This window comes from Helianthus annuus, chromosome 4 (genome assembly GCF_002127325.2).
Source record: "Helianthus annuus cultivar XRQ/B chromosome 4, HanXRQr2.0-SUNRISE, whole genome shotgun sequence".
Lineage (NCBI taxonomy): Eukaryota > Viridiplantae > Streptophyta > Magnoliopsida > Asterales > Asteraceae > Helianthus > Helianthus annuus.
The window spans coordinates 199,867,250-199,890,462 of NC_035436.2; the positions used below are offsets into that span (position 1 = coordinate 199,867,250).

At 35.9% G+C, this 23,213-nt stretch overlaps 2 protein-coding genes across 6 annotated transcripts; both read right to left on the reverse strand.

Annotated features, from left to right (window-relative positions):
• Positions 1-4,720: 4,720 nt before the first annotated feature.
• LOC110937869 (E3 ubiquitin-protein ligase RMA1H1) lies at positions 4,721-8,805 on the reverse strand. Its single transcript, XM_022180322.2, has 2 exons — positions 8,674-8,805; positions 4,721-5,508 (listed from the first exon to the last, which is right to left on the reverse strand). The coding sequence occupies exon 2, from the start codon at positions 5,468-5,470 to the stop codon at positions 4,832-4,834; it is 639 nt and encodes a 212-aa protein (XP_022036014.1). The 5' UTR covers positions 5,471-5,508; positions 8,674-8,805; the 3' UTR covers positions 4,721-4,831.
• A 3,084-nt stretch (positions 8,806-11,889) lies between these two features.
• Positions 11,890-18,976, reverse strand: LOC110937868 (nucleolar protein dao-5). 5 transcript variants are annotated; one of them, XM_022180321.2, is made up of 13 exons: positions 18,504-18,976; positions 17,930-18,049; positions 17,547-17,645; positions 16,476-16,580; positions 16,221-16,292; positions 15,402-15,503; positions 15,216-15,317; positions 14,037-14,141; positions 13,879-13,950; positions 13,505-13,633; positions 12,952-13,059; positions 12,746-12,855; positions 11,890-12,162 (listed from the first exon to the last, which is right to left on the reverse strand). In XM_022180321.2, exons 1-13 carry the CDS (start codon positions 18,766-18,768, stop codon positions 12,085-12,087), a joined length of 1,467 nt encoding a protein of 488 aa, XP_022036013.1. In that variant the 5' UTR covers positions 18,769-18,976; the 3' UTR covers positions 11,890-12,084. The 5 variants fall into 5 exon arrangements, with proteins under 5 accessions (XP_022036013.1, XP_022036012.1, XP_022036010.1 ...); XM_022180320.2 differs by having other exon boundaries at positions 13,505-13,639; XM_022180318.2 differs by having other exon boundaries at positions 15,216-15,326.
• Positions 18,977-23,213: the final 4,237 nt, after the last annotated feature.

Genomic DNA, 23,213 nt, shown 5'->3' on the forward strand with positions numbered 1-23,213 from the left:
ACTCAGTATAATGCTTAACCATTCAGAGACAAATGTCTGAATCATTCAGACATCTGTTCGCGAAACAACCAGTCTGAACCATTAAGTGCTGAACCAGTAAGAGGTCTGAACCATTAAGAGCCTCATTAAGAGCTAAACAAACAGCCCCTAAATGTTTCTTGATCACAGCCGGGACTAGGGTTTGATTGTTTTATATGAGTGTTTGATTGGTTGTAACTTTGTTAGATTTGAAATGTTGATTTAAATGTCTTCATATTCTTCATTCATTATGTTATATTTATAATGTATTGAATCAAATATAATCAGACATTACTGTGATCCCAATCATTCCATTCCTCTATGGCGGTGAGGAAAATCGCGAACCCGACAGATGTTAATTAATCAGAAATAGGATTGCATATACCAAAACTACATCCCAAATCCAACTTTTTTGTCAAATGGTGCAAAATAGACATCTTGAGCTGATAAAAAGTGACATTGGATTAACATGTACCCTTTTTTCCCATTTCTTTGTATTGGAAATTACTATAAGATATATAACATATTAATTGTTTTTTCAAACAGTAGATCTGTCTCTTTTGAATAACCTCCATTTTGACTAATTTGGTCAATAATAGTATGACATTCCCCTAATAAGTTGAACAAATAAAGTTTTAACATCTTGACTAATCATAAACAGGCTAAAACTAACAAAATATTTTATATTTATATATAATATATAAAGCATTTAAAAAATAAATATAGACAGGAGCGATACTTAATCAACAAAATAACTCAAATTGATACACTAATATTAAAAATAATATTTATAGACATCCATTGTACACATCTTTATCATGATAATTTTTTAATCATGAAAGTTGGAATATCCGTGTTATAAAAGCATTTCTTAAATTGCATAGTATGTTAAGATATATTATCATTTTCAGTCGTATAATCATTATCAAAACGCAGAAAGTGTTTGGTGATGTTTTGGACATATTTACCTAACATGCCCATTCTTCTTTATATAGAAAAACCAAACGGATTGATTGGTTGATATATGACCTAACATAATATTTCAACAAATCCTTGTAAATCCCGCGACGTCCTAACATCATAATTTACCATATTTTGTAAAGATATATATATCAACTAATGGAATTCGCTGTTGGGAATTATGTTGGTATGGATTCGTTACAGTATATGTACGGTACCGGCACTTGGTATAGCAATCGAAAGAGAAAACCTAAAAAATAAAGTTGTTCTATGCCTAAAAAGATATTAACACACGTTTTACATTAGTCGAATACCATAAAAACAAACACCGGTACCGGTTCTAATAATACCGACACTAGTATTGATGTTCAATCGGAATGGGCTTAGTTCGTCATTACACCAGTACGGTACCGATACTCGCTATAGCTTACGATACCAAAAAAACATTATATCTTGAATATAACTCCGTTTTAAAAAAAAATTATACCAGAACGTCGAGAAAAAAAGCACGATGGCATATTATTTTTTAGGTTCACGAGATTAGAGAAAGTTTAAATTAGTAGAAAAACAGATAGATAGTACAGGGGGGTGAACATAAAATTACTCTATATCTTAAAAGGCATGGTCGGTGGTTCCGGCCATGCCTTTTTCACGTGACCCCAAAGCCTACCACCACCTGTCCGTTTCAAAATTGTTTTTGTGAAATAAAAGACACAAGATCAGAGTAGTGTGGGGGGACAAGACGACAAGTGTTTATTTATTAATTTTTCTGTTAATACCCTCAGCTTTTTTACTACTTCACACATGTCAACTCAATGGGAATAAACACTTAAATACTTGCAAACATAGACTAAAATACTTGACAAATGATGAAAAAATAAATTATGATTTTATTGTTTTTACTACTTATTTATGATGAAAAAAATAAAGTATGATTTTATTGTAGAGTAAATTATTCTTTTTCCTTAAAAGATATATTATCATGACCACAATTTCTTAATTAAACATAAGTTAATGGTACATCCTTTTTCACTTCATAACTTCACATCTTTTCTTCTCTAACATTTCAATTCTTTTGTTTAAATTACTTTTACGACTTTACAGTGCAACGTGTGAGACGTTATATTCTTATTTATCTATGTCTAACTGCGTTAATGTCATAAATGTAACGTGTGTGACAAAGTCAAAAACAAGTCATGTCACGCACAAGTATCGCACGTTAATGTCATCATCATAACACGTGTAACAACGTCGCAAGCATGACATCGCCGCCACAACGCGCGACATGGGTAAAGCTCTTACACTTTTAACTTTTTCCAATTTACGCCCTTAATTTTTTGACATGAAACACTATTAACTCTTATCTTTAAGTAAGTTGCACATTCACTTCTAACTTTCAGTAATTGACAACTTTGACCTTCTTAACCTTTTCTACTTAATAACTTGACACTTCCTTTGGTTCAAATGACTTTTACGACTTTACACCACAATGTGTACAAATTATTATACTTTTTTTTTATCTATGTTCTACTTATTTTGTGTACGTTCGTAAACTGTATTGAAAGCAAGTCGGGTCAAATATACTACGTTTTCATTCGATGGCGATGTAATTTTTTTAAGTAAAGAGTCGGATCAAATGTACAGTATAAATACGAGTTACTTTACCTTTCGACGCCGTTGCAACGCGTGACGGGTCAAAATCCTAGTTTTAAATATAATTAAATGTTGATAGCCAAAAAGTCTAGTTTAAAGTTGATGAATACATATTTCGTTTGATAATATTAAATAAATCAATTTCTTTAGGGTGTGTTCCACACATTTCACGCAATATGGATGAAATGCCCATATCTATATTAAAAGCCCCACTCCAGATAGTTATGTCGACATTATATTATATAACTAGTATTTGGTGTGGTGGGCTACCACACACAAAATTACAGTTTATTTGGGTAGGTCTAAAATGGTGCGCACACAAGGACTCTATCATTCCACGAACTTCGTCGTCTAGATCTAGAAGGTTGATAAACAAACCTGGAGACAGAAGTGGACCACCACTGATGACGACAGGGAGAACACCAGCGACAGCCAAGGAAAAGGACACCACGTGGCACAAATCCAGGGCCAGCTCAACCATTTTGGTGGCCTAAAGCGAATTAAAACCTCAAGGCCTTTTTCCAAAAAAAAATACTATTTGAGAAAAATCCTCCTTTTATCCGGGCTTGGGACCGGCAAAATAAACTAAAATTTGTTGTTGGCGAAGTTATTTTTTTTCTGTATTTTTATATATGTTTTTGTATGTGTAAAGATAAGTTTAGCCCAACCCAAATATCATATGTATAATGTTTTTTTAAAGTTTGAGGCCCTATTGATTTGAAGGCCTAAAGCCCAAGCCTCAAAATACTTGAGCCGTCCCTGTACAAATCATTGCCTGTCAAATCCTGTCGCAGAATCTCCAAGAGACAACTATAGACAACCCGACAAGAAGTACTAGAGAACGCTAAGGTGGAATAAAGGATATCACGCCAAGTCAGCCATGGTACAGTATAACGGCCATGTCATGTCAAAGGGGACATAATGGATATTCCCCGCGATTTGACAGCTGGCGAACGACCAACTGGCCTCTCTCTCCTTCACAAACCTTCGGTTATAAATAGAGAACTTCACCACCAGGTTCAAGGATCGCTTATCTTATTCTCTCACTCTACACACACTTATTTCCTCAAGCGAATACTTATCCTTATGCCGGATGGTGGTTACAAGGAGAACCCCCAACCTCTCCTCCTTGTAACGAGTGCACCGGTGTTGTTTCATTTTGCAGGATCAATAGAAGATAGTCAAGTTGTTCAACAAGGAAGGGATAGAGATTGGCCATTATTTACGAGACGAACCAGCTAGGTTTAACCTCGTGTTGACTTATTCCATAAATCTTTCCACATATAGAAAAATAGTGTTAGGTGACTTTATATTACTAGGGTATTTACGTCATTTAAGGGTAGGCACACCATGACATAAATATAAAATACTATGAACAAAAGTCGCCTCCAAAATTAAAAGGGTCAAACTCGACCTACTAAGCACATGTAGATGGGGTCAAACTTGGTTCACTGCTTTGTGAAATCAAAACATATATTAGTCAAATCTTAGTTCTCAATCAATCACATGATACTTGATAACTTGGTCAAACCTCATTACCCAATAGATCCCACCAATAGCTTCAGAGGTGGATCTAGGCCCCTTTTATAGGTTCCCAGGAACCCATTCGATTTAGAAAAAATGGGAAAAATTAGTGAGAACCTCGTATCATTTGAAAAAAAATAGTGAGAATCTACCAAAAGAAACCCAGTGAAAAAAGTTCTTAGATCCGCCACTGAATGGCTTGCTATTGGTAGCGTCTCGTGACAAAATAAAAGATGAATAATATAAGAAAGAGTAAATTACGTTTTTGGCCCCTGTGGTTATATCACTTTTACTACATTAGCCCAAAATAAGAATTTTTAACATATCTGCCCCCATGGTCTCTATAACTAACCATTTTGGCCCCTAAGTCTAATCATTTTGGCCCCCATGGTCTCTATAAATAATCATTTTGGCCCCCATGATATCTAGACTTAGGGGCCAAAATGGTTAGTTATAGAGACCATAGGGGCAGATATGTTAATTCTTATTTTGGACTAATATAGTAAAAGTGATATAACCATAGGGGCAAAAAACGTAATTTACTCTATAAGAAAAATGGCTGAACTTACGTTTATACAAAACCTTATAAAATTATTAATTCTGAAATGTACATATGATGCTATTACAAAACTGCACAATAATAATGTGTAATAAATAAGACTAACCTACCTTAGAGCTAAAACAGCAAAAGACACAAAAACAAGCAGCAAAACAGAAAATTAGTTAATCTGTTTAAAGATCTGTGAACCTGCATCTCTTGCCTTCTTAATCTGGGAGTATTACTCCCAGCTAGATGATACGAGTTCGGAAACGCGTATAACCTCTGTGAATTCCCGAACACCCGAGCATAAATCATTTCTCCATACATCCATACGTTCGAGTTATAATCTTCAACGCCATGACTGTAAACTCCAGTGCTAGAATCGTAACTTCTATACTGCGAGTTACCATAAGCAAATTGTCGGGTGGGGTCGGGTGTGGTTAAGAGACACGCGTGTGGTCTAGGTGGGATAACTGCGCTTGATGTTTTGGTGTCGGGTTCGTTTTCGGGTAGTGTTTTGCCCCGACCGTAAAGTGGGACCACTGAGGTGTGGGATATTTCGGATTTACATACGGGACATAACGGATTATTATCTGAATCGGTCTGAAAAGATAGCCATTTGTAGATACACGGCCAGCAATATAGATGACCGCAAAGCGTAACCACAGGGTCTTTAGCAAAGTCGAGGCAGATACTGCAGTCGAAGCAAGGTAAAGATTTTTCGGGTGATGAAATGGGATTTAAGTCGTCGGTAAAATAGTTTTCGAATTCCATTGTCGATTCGAGTGTGGTTTTTGGAAGCTTGCTTATTCCTGCGAAAATGATACGAGTTAGGAACGTGTTTGAAGAGATTAAAATCATCGTGCATAAACGGACATGTAGCATAGTGCATACTGAAAGGTGCATCAAACTAAAACAGTAATCAAGGACATACATTACAACTGTCAAATGTTTTCATTGAATTACATGGGACCGTTTGTTTCAAGATCCAACAACCACATTTAAAATACAATTATGCTTTATAGAGTAAGGTGATTGTACAAATGGGTCAACATACAAATTGGCTTAACGTGAGAAGTGAATCAGAGATTTTTTTTTTTTTTTTTTTGAAATTTTTTTCCCATCTTATTAAACACGTATTTTAGTCTCAGAATTTTTTTTTAATAAAATTAGCATTTTTATTTCATTCCAATCATCAGGGCAAATTACATAAGGATAGCAGGTAGACGAGCAACAAACTGCGCCGCCATCCCTTTCTGAATAGAAAACCCTAATCTACTAAAAACAAAGCCCCGCCCCTGAGGGGCCGAAAAGTTGCTATGGACCACACGCTGAACTCTAGAATCTAAAAAAAAATTCGTGATTTTACACTAGTAGAGTAATAATTAATTACTCTGGAGTAATTACATTAATACTCTACCAGTGTAAATTCACGATTTCTTTTTACATTTTGCAAATAAACATTATACTTAAGTAGATGAAAAAAATCCAAAAAAAAAAAAAAAAGCTTCTTTCACTTCTGATGGTAAGGCCGTTTTGTATGTTAAGACCCATTTGTATTTGATCTTTACACATGCTTTATATATGTTTTTATAGAGCAAGAAATTTGTATTCCTGGCACATGTATGCATCCTTCATCTCTAAATATATCCATGAAAGAAAATCATTTCAAATCATTTCACTCGTCTTCTAAGTGAGAAAAACGGTATGCGGAACTCCTTACAATAACACATAAAGATAGGATGTGTACTGTCACGTTTGGTGGCATGTCGTAGAGTAATTTATATGGCCCTCAAAATATCATAATCAACTGAACAAATAAGCAACTTTATTGAATTTCGGGACAACTTTTCGAAGCCAGAAAAGCCATGTACGTATCAAATATCAACATCGAGGATTAGGATCAAATACAAAGGATCCTAATTGTAAGAAGTGTAAGAAGGATTTATAGAGTGACAAATGTCCAATAACCTAAAAAAACCCACTACACAAAAAAACCCCACTACAAAAAAAAAAAATAAATAAAAAAATAAAAAACCCTTAAACATCCACCACCACCAAAAACCTAAACCCCCACCCCCCCCTCCCCACATCACCCACCCTAAAAAAAAATAAAAATAAAAAAATAAAAAAAATAAATTTTCTTGCCGAGGGGGTGGGGGGTTTAGGTTTTTGGGTGGGGGTGGGGGTGGGTGTTTAGTTTTTTTTAGATTTTTTTAGGTTTTGGGGGGGGGGGGGGGGGGTTAGGTTTTTGGGTGGTGGTGGGGTGGGGTGGGGGTGGGTGTTTAGGTTTTTGGTGATGATGTAGTGGGTTTAGTTTTAGGTTATTGGACACTTGTCACTCTATAAATCATTCTTACCCTTCTTACAATTAGAAGCCTTTGCAGAATAACTTGACCCTCAACATCGATATCATTGGTCTTTTTTAAATTTTTACTAAACAACAAAAGAAAACCAGCAAACTCTCCAAAAACAACCCATATCTCTAAAATAATCTTATAATCCGGTGAGCTTGAAAACATGTCTATTACCATTTACCAGTTGACACTTCTTTCGTTCAAACTTTAAAGACGAAAACAGGCGGCTATAATTTTCTTTCCTGTTTTTCTCTACTAAGGAATAATCAAACACATAAAATGTCCATGTAGGCAACAGTATACAACACACGTTTATCTGCCGTTCACACGGATGACTTAAAATCATAGAATAATCAGAACTTAAGATATAGATTACAGACACCGGGCCTCTAAAGCAGACGTAAATCTCTAGCGAGCACAAACGAATTGAATTACTTATATGAATGATACTATGCTTTCTACAAGCCTAAATTTGGTCAGTAACTGTGTTTTTAGACTGGACACTTTCATCAGCTACTATTGTGTTCATTACTCCTAACAGTTTCTTATATTATACAGCAAGTGAAACACAATTCTAAAGATCTAAAACACTTGAGCTGATTCATAGTTGTTAATAACGGCTATAGCGACTGCTATAGCGCGCTATGTAGCCATGCGACGTAGTGTCGCTATATGGGGCATAGCCACAAATAGCGATGATAGCGATTGTTTTTTTTTTTTTTTTTTGATGTAAATAGCAACTATATATAGCTATAAAATAGCTGGATTTATAGGTTTTTGTTAAATATACATGTAAAATAGCATATATACAAGGGTATTTTGATGTAACATACATATAAAATTTTAAAAATTCTTTTTCTAGTGTAATCGCTATTTATAAAATAGCCGTCGCTATTTGTCGCTATTCGCCATCGACAACTATGAGCTGATTATTTGTGGTGTTTGTTTTTTCTAAAAAAGATCTGCGCAAGCGCAGACCACGTGCAGACAATGCCATCTGCAGACTGTTTGTTTTTCCGAAGACGTTTCACTAAAAAACATATACACGAGCTCTTCTTGGTGCAGACTTGGCCCAGCCACTTCTAAGATCTTGTAAGGTGTGGAGTGGGTTAAACACCACCACCCACCACCACCACCCACCACCACCGTCCACCACCAACCACTGTCCATCACCATCACCACCACCGTCCACCACCAACCACTGCCCATCACCACCACCGTCTACCACCACCCACCCACCGTCCATCACCACCACCGTCTACCACCACCCACCCACCGTCCACCACCACCAGAAAAAAAAATCTTATTTTGTACGCACCGACACTTTATTTTCTTATTCACAAATCAGATACCAATAATAATGAAAGCCACATAAATAAATAAGGTCACAACGTGAGTCTCAATTCGATCGTTTTCATTTCAGATTAATAATAAAAATAATAATAAAAGGCACATAAATAAATGTTGTTGCAAATACAATGAACTCAAATATTGCATTCACCGACCAGTTTTCTAGCCGGTCGAATATAACACCGACAGAATATTAGAATCTACATATGAATTAATAGTAACGTAAAAAAGCAGAACTGTTAAATACACAAAACTAGAAGAAGAAATTACCAAATATGCGATGAATATTCTTCTTCGTTGATCAGCGACTTGAGAAAGGAGATGAGAGTTGGGGGAAGAATGGGTGGGATTTGGGGGGTTTTATAAACACGGTGCTTTCGAAGTAAGTGGGGTTACCTTTTTTTAAGGATAAGAGTGAGTGAAGCATAAGATACAAATTTTGTGAATATTTTATAAGAGAAAAAAAGTGGGAGTGGGTGAAGTGTCAAATTTTGGTTGGTTAGAAAATAAAAAGTATAGGGTTTAAAAGCAAGTATATTTAAAGTTGAGGGGTTATTTTGTAACTTAACGAGGGGCACAATACTTGTAGATGTGTATCGATATAAGATTTTAGAACCTAGGGGCATCTTGGTGGTGGATAAGACTTTGAGACCAATAGGTCTTGGGTTCGTTTCCCATAAGGGGGGTTTTCCCATATTTATTGGGTTTCCTCCTGAATTGGTGTATAGGCATTATGCCTAGTGGAGATGGATATGATCGGGTGGTTCCGCTGGTGGCACAATGATACTCCAGTGGTCCGTTGGGTTCGATTTTTATAAGTGGATTTTCTCATATTTATTGGGTTTTCCCTTAATTGGTGACACAGTGATATTTCAGTGGTCCGTCAATGATCCAAATTTACTATTAAAAAAAAAATTACATAACCACTTGTATCTTGTGATTTGAAACGGTGAAGAATGGTCTTATTCTACTAAAAATCATATTAAATTATATATATGGGAATGGTTTATTAAAATATGGGTTTTGCAAAAATTAATAAAAATTGAACGTTTTATAATGTCAATGTATTTATCATATTTTATAACCAAATGACGTGTATCGGTAGGTGTTGAAATGAATGACATAATTCCTTGGAAGCTTCCCCATGTCCATGTCAAGAAGCTCGACACACCTTCCTCTTGTGTTCACGGAGTTCCATTTTATAGAATATAGCTATAGATAGGCGGCTATATATAAATTCTAAATAATTACATACACACATTTGGAAAACTCAAGTTTCGTTCTTAAACAAAACAAAGTAAACAATAACAATTGTTCATTTGTTTACATGTTTATGTGATAGATTTTGGGGTTAACATCAGGGGGCGGATCCAGGGATGTTTTGGGGGTTCCCCATTCGTGTATGAAATTATGTCACTTGTATTCATATTTGTCCGTTTAGATTACACTTGATTTACAACTAAGTTGTTTATCACCATTCATGAATGAAATTGATCAAGTAACTATAAAAAATAAATAATACGTTAACATAATAGTATATATACATATAAATAACAAGGCATTATAACCTTTTTCCAAAACAAGTTTGTTCGTTGTTGATTCACGTGTATCTAATGATCTTCTGAACAATGTATAAACACTTTAGCCAACCCTCTTCTTCCATATTCGTCCATGCTTTCGCTTTCATCTTTGTAGATGTTCGTTCTCTTTTAGCGAGGGTGGGTTGGGGGCAGCTCCTCCTCCACTTATGTGGATGGTTTCATTGCATCACAATAATTTTTGAATTCTTGATTGCATGGTTGACGATTATCTTCTAAGTTTGGTGTTTCTTTGGGTAGTCGGAATTCATTGGATGCATACCAAATGGGGTAATCGGAATTCGATGGTGTTTCTTTGGAGAATTGGTTTTTGGAAAAATGTTGTTGGAATTGTGAAGGCGGTGGTGGCTGGGTGAAGGCGATGGTGGCTGGTGGTAGGTGGGGCGGTCATCTTGAGGCTGGAGAGAAGAGAGAGAGAGAGAGAGAGAGGGAATTTAGAGAGAGATGTGTGCAGAGTTTTTTTAATTTGGTAAATATTTTTTTTTACTTTTATACAACAGTCCTTTTCTATAAGTTATTTTATAGAAAAGTCCCTAAGGATGTGAAATGACAAGAATATCCTCATGTGCAGAAGCGTCTCTAAGAATTCACATACCCTGTTCAAACTTGAAAAAATGTGTTCTTCCGTTAGTTATTATTTTAAAAAAAAAAATCAAATTAGTATTGGGTTCAATAAACCTAATTCCAAGTGGACTAAATTCTAAACCATAAAAAATGATTTGTAAATGGGTCTATATTGGAAGTGGTATGTGTTTACTATTTAAGAAAATAACATATACGTATCAGGTTTTTGTTTTTAATCGCATGCCCCTCGAAATCGCGGGCCTTGTGCGGAGCTCCTCCCCGCACACCATCAAAGCCTCCCATGCTCATGTGCAAGGCACATGACCATATTTAACCAAAAAAAATTGACTTAGTTAGGGCTAAAGGACATAACGTGCAGGATTTTGAAACGTAAAGGACCAAACTCGTCAAATTTAAAGATAAAAGACACTGGCTACAATTTGGTACAAACATAAAGGACAAAACTTGTAATTTACTTTTTTTAAAAAAGTCCAACGGTACACAATCGCGCATCAGGGACTATCCCCCGAATCTTGACATACAAATCGGGGCCGAGCTAGGTGTGGTGGTGTTCCTGATTGTGGCCACGCTCACCGAAGGTCTCCTAAAACCAACTTCGTGCACCCTAATATATTACAATCTGTTTGTGTTTAAATGAATATATTTTAGTGATACATGTTTTAAAAGTTCCATGCCTTAGAATAGCGATGCAAAACTTGCATGCATAACTTGTTGCTCGTTTAACTACCATTCTACTGTAAATTTTCCAATGAAAACTTATATCGATATTAACGAAATTTTATATTAAATTAATGTGATGGGACATTATGATACCGACCTGAACTTCCATGTCAGGTAAATTTAGATATTTTTGGTGATTCTTTATAATTTTATATTTTATAATGAACAACGTGACACATTGATCAAATTTGTAATAGAGAAGGGTAGCATGTGTTTTGCCTTCTAGATCTATACATTATTTGACACAGTTTCAAAAGGTAAGACCATAAAAAACCATGAGTTTAGACAACCTTATAGCAACCTTAATCTAATAATAGATCAATAGAATTTTTTTTTTTTTGAACGGCAAATTTGGATCACTGGAGTAACATCGTGCCACCAGCGGAACCACCCGATCATATCCATCTCCACTAGGCATAATGCCTATACACCAATTCAGGAGGAAACCCAATAAATACGGGAAAAAACCCCCTTGTGGGAATCGAACTCAGGACCTATTGATCCCAAAGTCTTATCCCACCACCAAGATGCCACTAGGCTATAAAGCCATGGACAGATCAATAGAAATTACACGCGACACTTGTTTGCTCTAAAACGTCAACTATCCTGCATTATATTCATAGCAAATGACCGAAAAATGACCAAGCACATGACCTATATAAGTTATAGCATGTACCAATGTACAAGTTTTTGATTAAAAATGCTTCAAAATCAAAAAAATTTGTAATGGTGAAGCTTTTGGGCTATGTTAATTCAAAACGAACATCGGTTGTATCTTTCAGCCTGCTTGTACACGCTTCAAATGCTGCCTGGCCCGCCTTTTGTGTTCAGAAAGTGGTGGCCGTCTATTTTGGTCCTACACACATACATGTAACGAAACGTTTTTTAGTTGCATCAAAGGACGCTTTTATAAAGGTAAAGAATAGTTTAACGCAAGGACCACGGTAAATAACCAAAGTTTACAATTTCGACCCATACAATACTCCATCAATCAACACATATAATAAAAGGGCAAACCTTACGCTTTTATTATATAGAGTTAATACATATGTAATTTGCCCTGATGATTGGAACGAAAATTTAATTGTCAAAAAAAAATAATAATAGAAAAAATACATATATAATGCAAATCATAATGGGTCAAACAATGTCAAAAGTCAACGGAAGTGTATTTTTAGGGATAACTGGACTACATAACAATGCACATTCACAGTTAAACTAACAATAGTCATAATGGTAAAAAATGATATACGTTGCTATTGTTTGTAATATTTAAATTACGTTATTAACTTCGGCAAAACTGTAAAGGGATGAAGGTATGTATTAACACAAATATCCCTATTTTCAATGCATGAAAAAAATTAATTAAAAAAAAACTTAATTATTCCCAGCCTACTAATTATTAATATGCAAAAGTAGCTAATAATATAAGAACATACTCCGATTTCTGTTTCGGCTCTGCAAGTCGCACATCTTACTTTAGGTGCCCCGTAGGGATACATAAGCAGCACATTACAACTACCACATACAACTTGCCCAACTTCGTGTTCTGCAAAACATTACTAGTGCGATCAAAATAAAAACTAAACAATAAAACCCAAAATGAGAAAAGGTTGGTTTATTATGTAGAAAGAAGATAACGGACCTTCTAGAACGTAATTCTCTACCAAACAACAAGCACACTCGACGTATCGAGCACCTCTTGGATAGCTAAGCAAATGGCGGCAAGAACCGCACACCATTTGCCCCATTTCTGCATTAAATCATACATATATATTTAAAACCATTCTTAAAGTACATGGATGGTCCCTGTGGTTTACCAAAATTTTGGATTTGGTCCCAGCTTTCCAAAACTAAAGTACACAAATCCCTGTGTTTTGCACTGCGTAACGCATTTAGTCCCCAACTTTTTCCAAAAGTACATGAATGGTCCCTATGGTTTGCATTTTGTAACGCATTTAATCCCTAACTTGGACATGCTAAAACCTTTAGATTTGTTGGCTAGGGACTAAATGTGTTACAAAGTGCAAACCACAGGGACCATCCATGTACTTTTGGAAAGCTAGGGGACCAAATTCAAAATTTTGGTAAACCACAGGGACCATTTGTGTACTTTACTCTTAATTCTAAAAAAAAAAAAAAAAAACAAGTCATGTGACGCCCAAAAGACAAATGAAACTAATTATATTTACACTAACCATGATTATTCATTGTCGTCGGTCGTTTTGGAACTGTAATTTCTGCGGTGTGATGAATGGACTGATGCCTTGAAGGTGGCTGAGGGATTTCTTCAATAGTTTTGACGTTATTCGGTTCATGACCCGTTCCTGCACCTTAACATGTCGACATGTCACACCTCTAATGAGTTCAAAGCATCAACCGAAACATATTCAAATGAAGAATCACATAAACTCTTGTTAGGTAAATAATGATATGATCAAGAGAGAACCGACATATCATGTTGATACTGTAATTAGAATTGGAGCCTCTAGTATGCCCAACTAAATGGGCCTAAATGGGCCTAAATGGGCTACGTGAAACGTAACATTATAAAATAAGAAAAAAGGCTTGCCTGATTGGACTATTGGTGATGGCAGGCTTGAATGAACATGTGATTGTTCTTTATCTTCCTCAGTCTTAAAGTCTAATAAGTCAACACATTGGTCAAAATGAGAAAATAACAAGAAAAATAATCAACAGAAGGGTTCTAAAATTAACTGACTGAATGACCTGATGGAGGAGTTGTTGGACCTGCCGTTTGTAAATTGGGTTCGACCGGACATTTTGAATTCCATCCAGGTGGCGGCCCGTCATCTTCCGAGTCTTGTTCTTCCACTTTTATATCAGAGTTGTCAGTTGTCACACATAAATCTCAATCTATGCAGTTAATGCGGTAAAAAATCGGATATCGGTCAAGGACCAATATTTGAGATATCGGTTATCACGATGGATATCGGTAATTTTAATATTATGAGTTAATTATTGTTTTCGTCCCTGTGGTTTGTCAAAAATCACTATTTCAGTCCATTAGTTTAAAAATAGCGATTTCAGTCCCTGTGGTTTCACTTCCGTAACCATTTCAGTCCCTGTGGTTTCACTTTTGTAACCATTTCAATCCATTATTCTGTTAAGTACAGGGACTGAAATGGTTACGAGATGGACTGAAATGGTTACGAAAGTGAAACCACAGGGACTGAAATCGTAATTTTTAAACTAATGGACTGAAATAGTGATTTTTGACAAACCACAGGGACGAAAACAGTAATTAACTCATTTATATATATAGCAATTTAACACCAACAATTCAGTATACTCTCATACCATTAACAAATTAACCTTTTGCAACTTGCAAAACACTAACAACTGTAGCAAGTAGGAACTTAAGAAAGACGAATGGTAGAACTAAGAAGAAAGGTACTGATATTGGGAAAATCGGTCTAATATCTGTCAATATCGCCGATAATATCGATACCGATATTCTGACCAATATTTTACATGGGGACCGACAACCGATATATCGGTGATATATCACCGATATTAACTGCATAGATCTCAAATACTAAAGAGTAAACTTCTGTTTTGCTCCATGTGGTTTGGTCACTTTAACGGTTTTGCCCCAAACCTTTAAAAATAGCCATTTTCCTCCAATAGTTTGCTATGGTTTTTCCATTTTACTCCCTGCGGGGAGCAAAATGGAAAAACAGACAACTTGGATGGAGTTAGAGGCGGGGAGCAAAATGGAAAAACCATCGCAAACTATTGGAGGAAAATGGCTATTTTTAAAGGTTTGGGGCAAAACCGTTAAAGTGACCAAACCACAGGGAGCAAAACGGAAGTTTACTCAATACTAAAATATAACAAAAAGAAAGTCAAACTTTAGAAATTAAGGATAACAACATAAAGATTTACCCGAGGGAACTAGTTCTGGTGCTGGGCTAGAACGCGGTTGTGATTGTGATTGCGGATCATTTTCATTCTGGGCATCTTGTTGTACATGATTCGTCTTTATATCTGATGAATCTAGTCATTAGGATAATTTATCTTAATAAAACATTAAGGTTAAAATTAATTATATAAAAGATCTATCTGACTGACCTGATTGAAGAGTTTTTTGTGATTCGGGTTCGGGCTGACATTTGGAATCCCATCCGGGCGGAGGTCCTTCATCGTCAGAATCTTCTGGATCCGCTATAATATCTGTGTTTTCACTCATTAGTTTTGAAGACCATGAAATTAACCAACTGGGGTAGCCCAGTTGGCCAGCCTCACCTATCTCTTCCCAAGAGACCCGGGTTCGAATCCTGTGGCCGGTGTAATACCACACAGGCTCTTCGATCTCGGTGGGGATTCACCGCCATGCAGCCATGGGGCTAGGCTAGCTGCGGAGTTGTAATACTCCGGCGGATGGGAGGTCCGTGCAAATACCCCCCCCCCCCCCAATGAAATTATTAGGGTTATAGTAATTAACATATTGAAGATCCTAATCTTGGTTTTAAAATGCGTGTACGATCAGATGCGTTTTGATCCAAAAACCTGATGCGTGCTGCGCAATGCGCGAAGTGCACGCATCACGTATGCGATTGCGAGGTGTTCGTTACTTAAAAATACTAAAAAATATGTATAGCTAATATTTTAACTTGTGAACCTTTAAACACTAAAATATAATATATTCTCATCATCTATAGTCAGAATTGTTCAATAAAAGATCTAATTTGTTCAAATACCGGTCAACTACATCAGGCGCCAGAATAGACGACATCATGTGATGCGCGCATCTTGGACTCGCAACATGCGATGCAACCTCATGCCTGCATCATATGATGCGTGCATTATGCGCTCCTGATGCGCGCATTTTAAAACCAAGATCCTAATAATTAGCAATAAAAGGCTACAATATGGACAAAAAAGATTCACCGGATGGAACTTCTGGTGTTGGTTGACCTTCTTCATTATGGGCATCTTGTAGTACATCCTCCATTTTCGTATCTGATATACTACGTGTTAGAACGCATGCCTTACCTCATTTACATAAAACTCCTTTTACTAATAGAAGGATCCCACTGTACACCTCAGCAGAATAACGTTGCTGAACGCAACAACAACACAAAAAGAGCCAAAAATAAAACCGGAAAAAAGAACCAGTTAAAAATGAAGAGTTCTCTATATGACCTGATTGAGGAACTTCTTGTAACTTGGGTTCGTGCTGACATTTGGAATCCCATCCTGGAGGAGGTCCGTCATCTTCTGAGTCGTGTTCTTGTTCTTGTTCTTCCACTTGTATATATTTTTTTATAGACATTAGTTCTTGCATATTGAAGATAGCAAGATGGGTGGGTCAGGGTCAAAATGGGTTGGGTTGGGTTGACCCAAAGACACTTTTTGTCCTTCTCTTATGATATTTAATAAATACATAATGCTTAAATACGATTACTAAATACTATTATTATAATAATACTATTATTATAATAATACTAACCTAAATCTTTGAAAGTAATTTTGGATGTTGTATGCATTTAATACACACTTAGAGAGACTTTCAACCCATTCCGCCTAGGGCTGCAAACGAACCGAACGAACACGAACAAGACCTTGTTCGTGTTCGTTTGTTAAAAAATATATGTGTTCGCGAACCGTTCACGAACACTTATCAAACGAGATTTTATGTTCGTGTTCGTTTGTTAAGGAAATGAACTTGTTCGTGTTTGTTTGTTAATTTTAGGCAACGAACAAAAACAAACGTTGACGAACACAAATAAGCACAAACTGATGTTCATGAACACAAATGGGAACAAACAAACACAAACAATCGTTCATGAACAGAATATATAATACACTGACACTTATTAGATATTTAATTTGTCAGAATTTTGATGTATTTAAATACACATAAAAACTATAAACACTAATTAACTATCGAACACGTCACCGAACATTCACGAACATAAACGAACGAACACAACCTCTGTTCATGTTTGTTCATTTAACTAAATGAACGAAATTTCTTGTTCGTGTTCGTTTGTTTAATAAATGAACAAACACAAACAAACTTCCCGCCGAACGGTTCACGAACTGTTTGCCGAACGTTTGGTTCGTTTATTTCCGCCCATTTGACCCAGTCCGTTTTAGCTATGTGTTTTGCCCGACCCGTTGAGATTAAGAATCAGTGTGCTGAAATTTCAGCTCTATATCATGAAATGAATCAGAACTCAGAAGTACTATAATAATGACAAATATATTTACCAGATGGAGCTACTTCCGGTGGTAGACAAGAATGTGCCTGTGATCGTGGTTCACCTTCTTCATCGTGTGCAGCTTGCTGCACATCCTCCGTCTGTATATCTGATATAAAAATAAAGGGTCCACTTCAAAATCAACAACGCACTAAAAAAAAGCACTTCGTGACAAAATTCACACACTATAATTGCAGATAAAAAAACTACGCTCAAATCCATCTTTAAACTTTGAAGTCAGAAACACTAAACTTCTGATAATATGTTTTAAGTCCAGTAACAACACGTGGATCATAGTAACATTTTAATACATAGCCAAAATACAGAATACGGATGAATGTGATATGCATAAAGGAATATTAATGGGAAAAAAAAAAGAACTGCAGAACTTACCAGAAGAAATTGCCGAGGTGGCTGCAAGTTGTCCCGCTTGTTCATTTACCTGATATTTGGTATCCCATCCGGGCGGGGGTCCATCATCTTCATCCGAGTCTTGCTGTTCCATCTCTAAATCTGAGCTTCAAAGGTGAACAATTCTAAGTTTTTTTTTAACGCCAAACGAGAACTAGCTACACCAGATATAATCATATAAACGACTCTCGTCATATTTTCAAGCTATATCAACATATTTAGTCATGTGTGCATAATGCAATACTCATTCAGTCATTATTGTAGTGTTTGGCAAAATTTATTAGATTTATGCAGGTAAATAGCCACATTAAAAAAACAGATTATTGAGGATAAATTTAAAATCACTCAGCAGTCATTAACCTTAAATGAGATTATGTGATTTTGATTCTTCAAGTGTCAATTATTATCTTAAAACCCATGTCCAAACACCCTTAAATTAAATGAGATTATGTGATTTTAATTTTCATAAGCAGGTCTGCAATTGGGCATGAATGTGAAACTAAACCAAATAAAATTAAAAAAAAAAAAAAAAAAAAAAAAAAAAAAAAAAAAAAACCTGTAGGAGAAGAAGGAAGAGGCGGAGTAGGAGGTAATGTTAACGACGGCGGAAAGTCAATCATGTCTAATAGCGGCGGAGACGACGTCGGCGAGTGACGCCACCCTGGTGGCGGCCCATCGTCATCTTCATCTTCTTCAATTTCCTTAGAATCTTCTTCTTCAGGATGACTTTTGTCTTTTGATAGTTCCACTGGTTGTTTTTCCGAATCCGTTTTGAACTTTTTGGGGGTCGGTGGTGAAGCTCCGGCGTCTTCTTCCGTCATTTTTACTCGTCACTCACACACACTGTGGGTGTGTAGATTTGCCCCCAAACTCTGTGTGTGTGTGTGTGTGTTTGGTGGAGTAAATTTAGGAGGGAGTGCACTTGCAATTTGCAAAGACACTCAAATTAGAGATTTAAACTCATTTGATTAAGAGTTCTTGCCGACTATTTCATTATGTGGGTTTTTCAAAATTTCAGGAATTGGACTTGTGTATATTTTGATGAGTAGAAAATGTTGATTATGTTTAATATTTATTATATAATTTAAAGAGTGTGGTTAGGAACCCATTTACATCATTCGAATTTAGAAGGATTGATCGCCCCTCTATCTACAATCAACGCCTTTTTAACTGCCTTCACCGAAAACCCTCCAAAATCATCGCCATTCCAGAACCACGAGTCCTTGTTACTGGAAAGCGTTTGACTTTAATTACAATGGTAATTTGGTAAACCAATAATAGTTGTGAATGATCACACGGGTTAGCCGTCTCCAACAATGTTGAGGAAGTTTTAAAAGTGATTAACTCGTGCCCGGGTTCTAAAAGATGGAAACGACTAACTCACACCATCTTTTTAGCGACTTTCTGGAGATTGTGGTTGGCAAGAAACAAGAAGATTTTTGAGAACAAGGGGATCTCTTTTTTGCATCTCGTGCAGCTTATAAAAGAGGATGTGTTCTTTTGGGTGACGCAACGCGCAAAGATATGAGCTCCGGTTTGGCATAAATGGATAGATTTTGATGTCGGCGATTTATTGTAACGTCTTTCTATTTCCGTTTTGTACTTTTCCCCAGTTTCTTGTTGGGCTCTTTATCTTTATATAGAGGAAATTACAAAAATCGTCCTTTATGTATGTCACTTATTGCAAACTATGTCCTTTATCTTCAATAATTACAGAAAACGTACTCGATGTTTGCAAACCCTTGCAAGTTATGTCTTTTAGCCCTAACTCAGTTAATTTTTGTGGTTAAATCTGACCAAATGCACCCCATATGAGGGTATTTTTTTGGTTAAATCTGAACAAATGGACCTCACATGAGAGTAAAATGACCATAATTCCCTCATGTGGGGTCCATTTGGTCAGATTTAACAAAAAAAAATTAACTGAGTTAGGGCTAAAGGACATAACTTGCAAGGGTTTGCAAACATCGAGTATGTTTTCTATAATTATTGAAGACAAATGACACAGTTTGCAATAAGTGACATACATAAGGGACGATTTTTGTAATTTACTCATTTATATATAAAGTTGCTTTGTCGTTCAAAAAAAATTGTGAATGGTCAATATTGAAGATGACCAAACTTGTTTTGGAGCTCTTTGAAACGACGGGTCAAGTTATTTGAAATTGATCAAGCTTAGTTTGACGTATAACATACCTAGAACGTATGAGTTGGAAGTTGTTTGCTAAGGTGTTAATAGCTTGCAAGCTCAATTTGAATCGGAGGTGTTAGATTCTCGCCGACTTGAGAACTAGCTTTTGTGGCGTTTGAATTGGAAACTTATGATCTTCACCGCCTCAACATGTTTCCACAATTGGTAATTTGGTATTAGTGATCTTCGCCAATTCAAGGTCTATATCATGAATTAGGATTTAGATTATTTGACGTAACGACTTAATATCTTAAATTCACGTTGATTGATTAGGAAGGTAAATCGCATCAAAACGGAACATTGTATTGTATTGTGCAAATTGACCATGTAGGATTTCCATAGATGGTTATGCAAATAACCCATTTCATATGACTTTTGTGATGAACTAGTAGATGCCCCGCCCGTGTTGTGGGGCGCTTGCTGAATAATTCTCAACCAATTAAAAAAAGACTACCATAATTTTGTTAGGGAAAAAAAACAAAAACGATGATAAGACCGTGATTTTGGGCTCAGGGCAAAACTGTAATTTTTCAGGACTAATGAGCTAGTGTTAGGCAACTCCTTGAGACGAAAAAAAATTAAATCGAGTAAACCAATTAAAACAAAAAACCTTTATAGTTTTGGTAAAAAAAAAAAAAACTAAAACGATGGGAAAACGTAATCTTTAACTAAGGGCCAAATCATAATTTTAATTCGGGGATAAATTGTAAACTAAATGGACCAACGGGGGAGTGCCAGGAAGTTGCCGGCACGACTGTAATTTTACACTGGGGGCAAAATTGTAATGTCACCAGGAAAACAGACAAAAACGATGGGGAAATGTAAAGTTAAGTTGAAGGTAAAATCGTAACTTGGCTGTGAGAAAAAAAAACTAATGGCAAAACTATAAATTTATAATGGGTAAAATCAAAAGCGTAAATTTATTTTTAAGTGGGGGTAAAAACATAATTTTGAACTGATGGGAAAATCGTATTTTTCAGGGAAAAAAACTAATGGCAAAACTGTAAATTGAAACGGGGCAAAATCGTAATTTTTTAACCGGAGGTAAAATTAAAATATTTAGCTGGCAGAAAAAGCGTAAATTTATTTTTAAGCGGGGGCGAAAACATAAATTTGAACTGATGGCAAAATCGTAATTTTAAATCAGGATAAAATCGTAATTTTGTTGGGCCAATAGGGGAGTGCCAGGCAGCTGCTTGGCACTATTACCCCTGCCGCCCTTTTTGCCCAATTAAAGGACTGAACTATTACCGGCTAACGTCACCAACTTATGTTTGTAGTAGTTTAAATATATGGGTAAAAGTTGAATAAATTAACATATAATATATATATATATAGGGAGCCGCTAAATGAGAACCACCTCGAGTTGTAAGAACCACGAGAACTACACCCCACGGAGCGCCGTTCGCCATGATTTTTTTTTACAAGTAGATGTGTATATTATAAACACAACCGTAAAAAATCATGGCGAACGGCGCTCCGTGGGGTGTAGTTTTTTACACCACAAGTTTGGTGGAAAAAAAAAAGAAAAAAAATTAAAACACACCAAACTTGTGGTGTAAAAAACTACACCCCACGGAGCGCCGTTCGCCATGATTTTTTACGGCTGTGTTACCGGCTAACGTCACCAGCTTATGTTTGTAGTAGTTTAAATATATGGGTAAAAGTTGAATAAATTAACATATAATATATATATATATATATATATATAGGGAGCCGCTAGAATGAGAACCACCTTGAGTTGTAAGAACCGCGAGAACTACACCCCACGGAGCGTCGTTCGCCATGATTTTTTTTTACAAGTAGATGTGTATATTATAAACACAGCCGTAAAAAATCATGGCGAACAGCGCTCCGTGGGGTGTAGTTTTTTACACCACAAGTTTGGTGAAAAAAAAAGAAAAAAGAAAAAAAAATTAAAAAACACCAAACTTGTGGTGTAAAAAACTACACCCCACGGAGCGCCGTTCGCCATGATTTTTTACGGCTGTGTTTATAATATACACATCTACTTGTAAAAAAAATCATGGCGAACGGCGCTCCATGGGGTGTAGTTCTCGCGGTTCTTACAACTCGAGGTGGTTCTCATTCTAGCAGCCCCCTATATATATATATAATATATGTTGTTACTGTTCAATTTTTAATATATGGGTAAAAGTTGAATAAATTAACATATAATATATATATATATATATATATAATATGTTGTTACTGTTTAATAGCTTTTGTTTTTAATTAGTTTTTGCCCCATCCGCGTTGCGGGGCAATAATCCGAATATTTCTTTCTCATAACATGTATGTCTGTGTTACTTGTACATACTACTCATAACACGATCTAAAAAAATTACATCGAGTCAATAAATTAAAACAAAAACACTACCATACTTTTACTAAAAAAAACTAAAACGATGGAAAGACTATAATTTTAAATTGGGAGCAAAATTGAATTTTTTTCAAGACAAATGAGCATGTACCAGGCATGCCTGAACGCCTGAACGAATAAAAATTACACCTATGCCCGCCCGTGTTGCAGGGCGTTAAATCAAATATTTCTTAGTTTCATAACATGTATGCATGTATTTAGGTTACTTAAACATACTACTTATAACACGATCTAAAAAAATACATCAAGACAACTAATTAAACAAAAACACTACCATAATTTTGTTAAAAAAATAAAACAATAACAGGTCTGTAATTTTGAGCTTGGGGTAAAATACTAATTTGTCAGGACCAATGAGTGAGTGTTAGACAACTGTTTGACACAATAAAAGTTACATTGAGTCAACCAAGCAAAATAAAACAGTACTATAGTTTTGCAAAAAAAAAAAAGTAAAACGATGGAAAGATCATAATTTTTAACTGGGGGAGAAATCGTAAATTTTGAAATGGGAGCAAAATCATAATTTTGAACAGAGGGCAAAATCGTAAAAATATTTTGAACTGGGGTGAAATCATAATTTTAAACGGAGGGCAAAATCATAATTTTAAGCTATGGGGGAAAACATAATTTTATTTTGAATTGTGGGCGAAGACGTAATTTTGAGTTGGGGGCAAAATCATAATTTCGAGCTA

Coding starts and splice junctions, on each gene's coding strand:
- LOC110937868 (XM_022180317.2), bottom strand. CDS start 18,768: ATGACGGAAGAAGACGCCGGAGCTTCACCACCGACCCCCAAAAAGTTC. Junction 16,581..17,546: donor ACCGGAAGTAGCTCCATCTG/GTAAATATATTT, acceptor AATATATACAAG/TGGAAGAACAAGAACAAGAA. Junction 15,327..15,401: donor ACAAAAAACTCTTCAATCAG/GTCAGTCAGATA, acceptor CCTAATGACTAG/ATTCATCAGATATAAAGACG.
- LOC110937869 (XM_022180322.2), bottom strand. CDS start 5,470: ATGGAATTCGAAAACTATTTTACCGACGACTTAAATCCCATTTCATCA.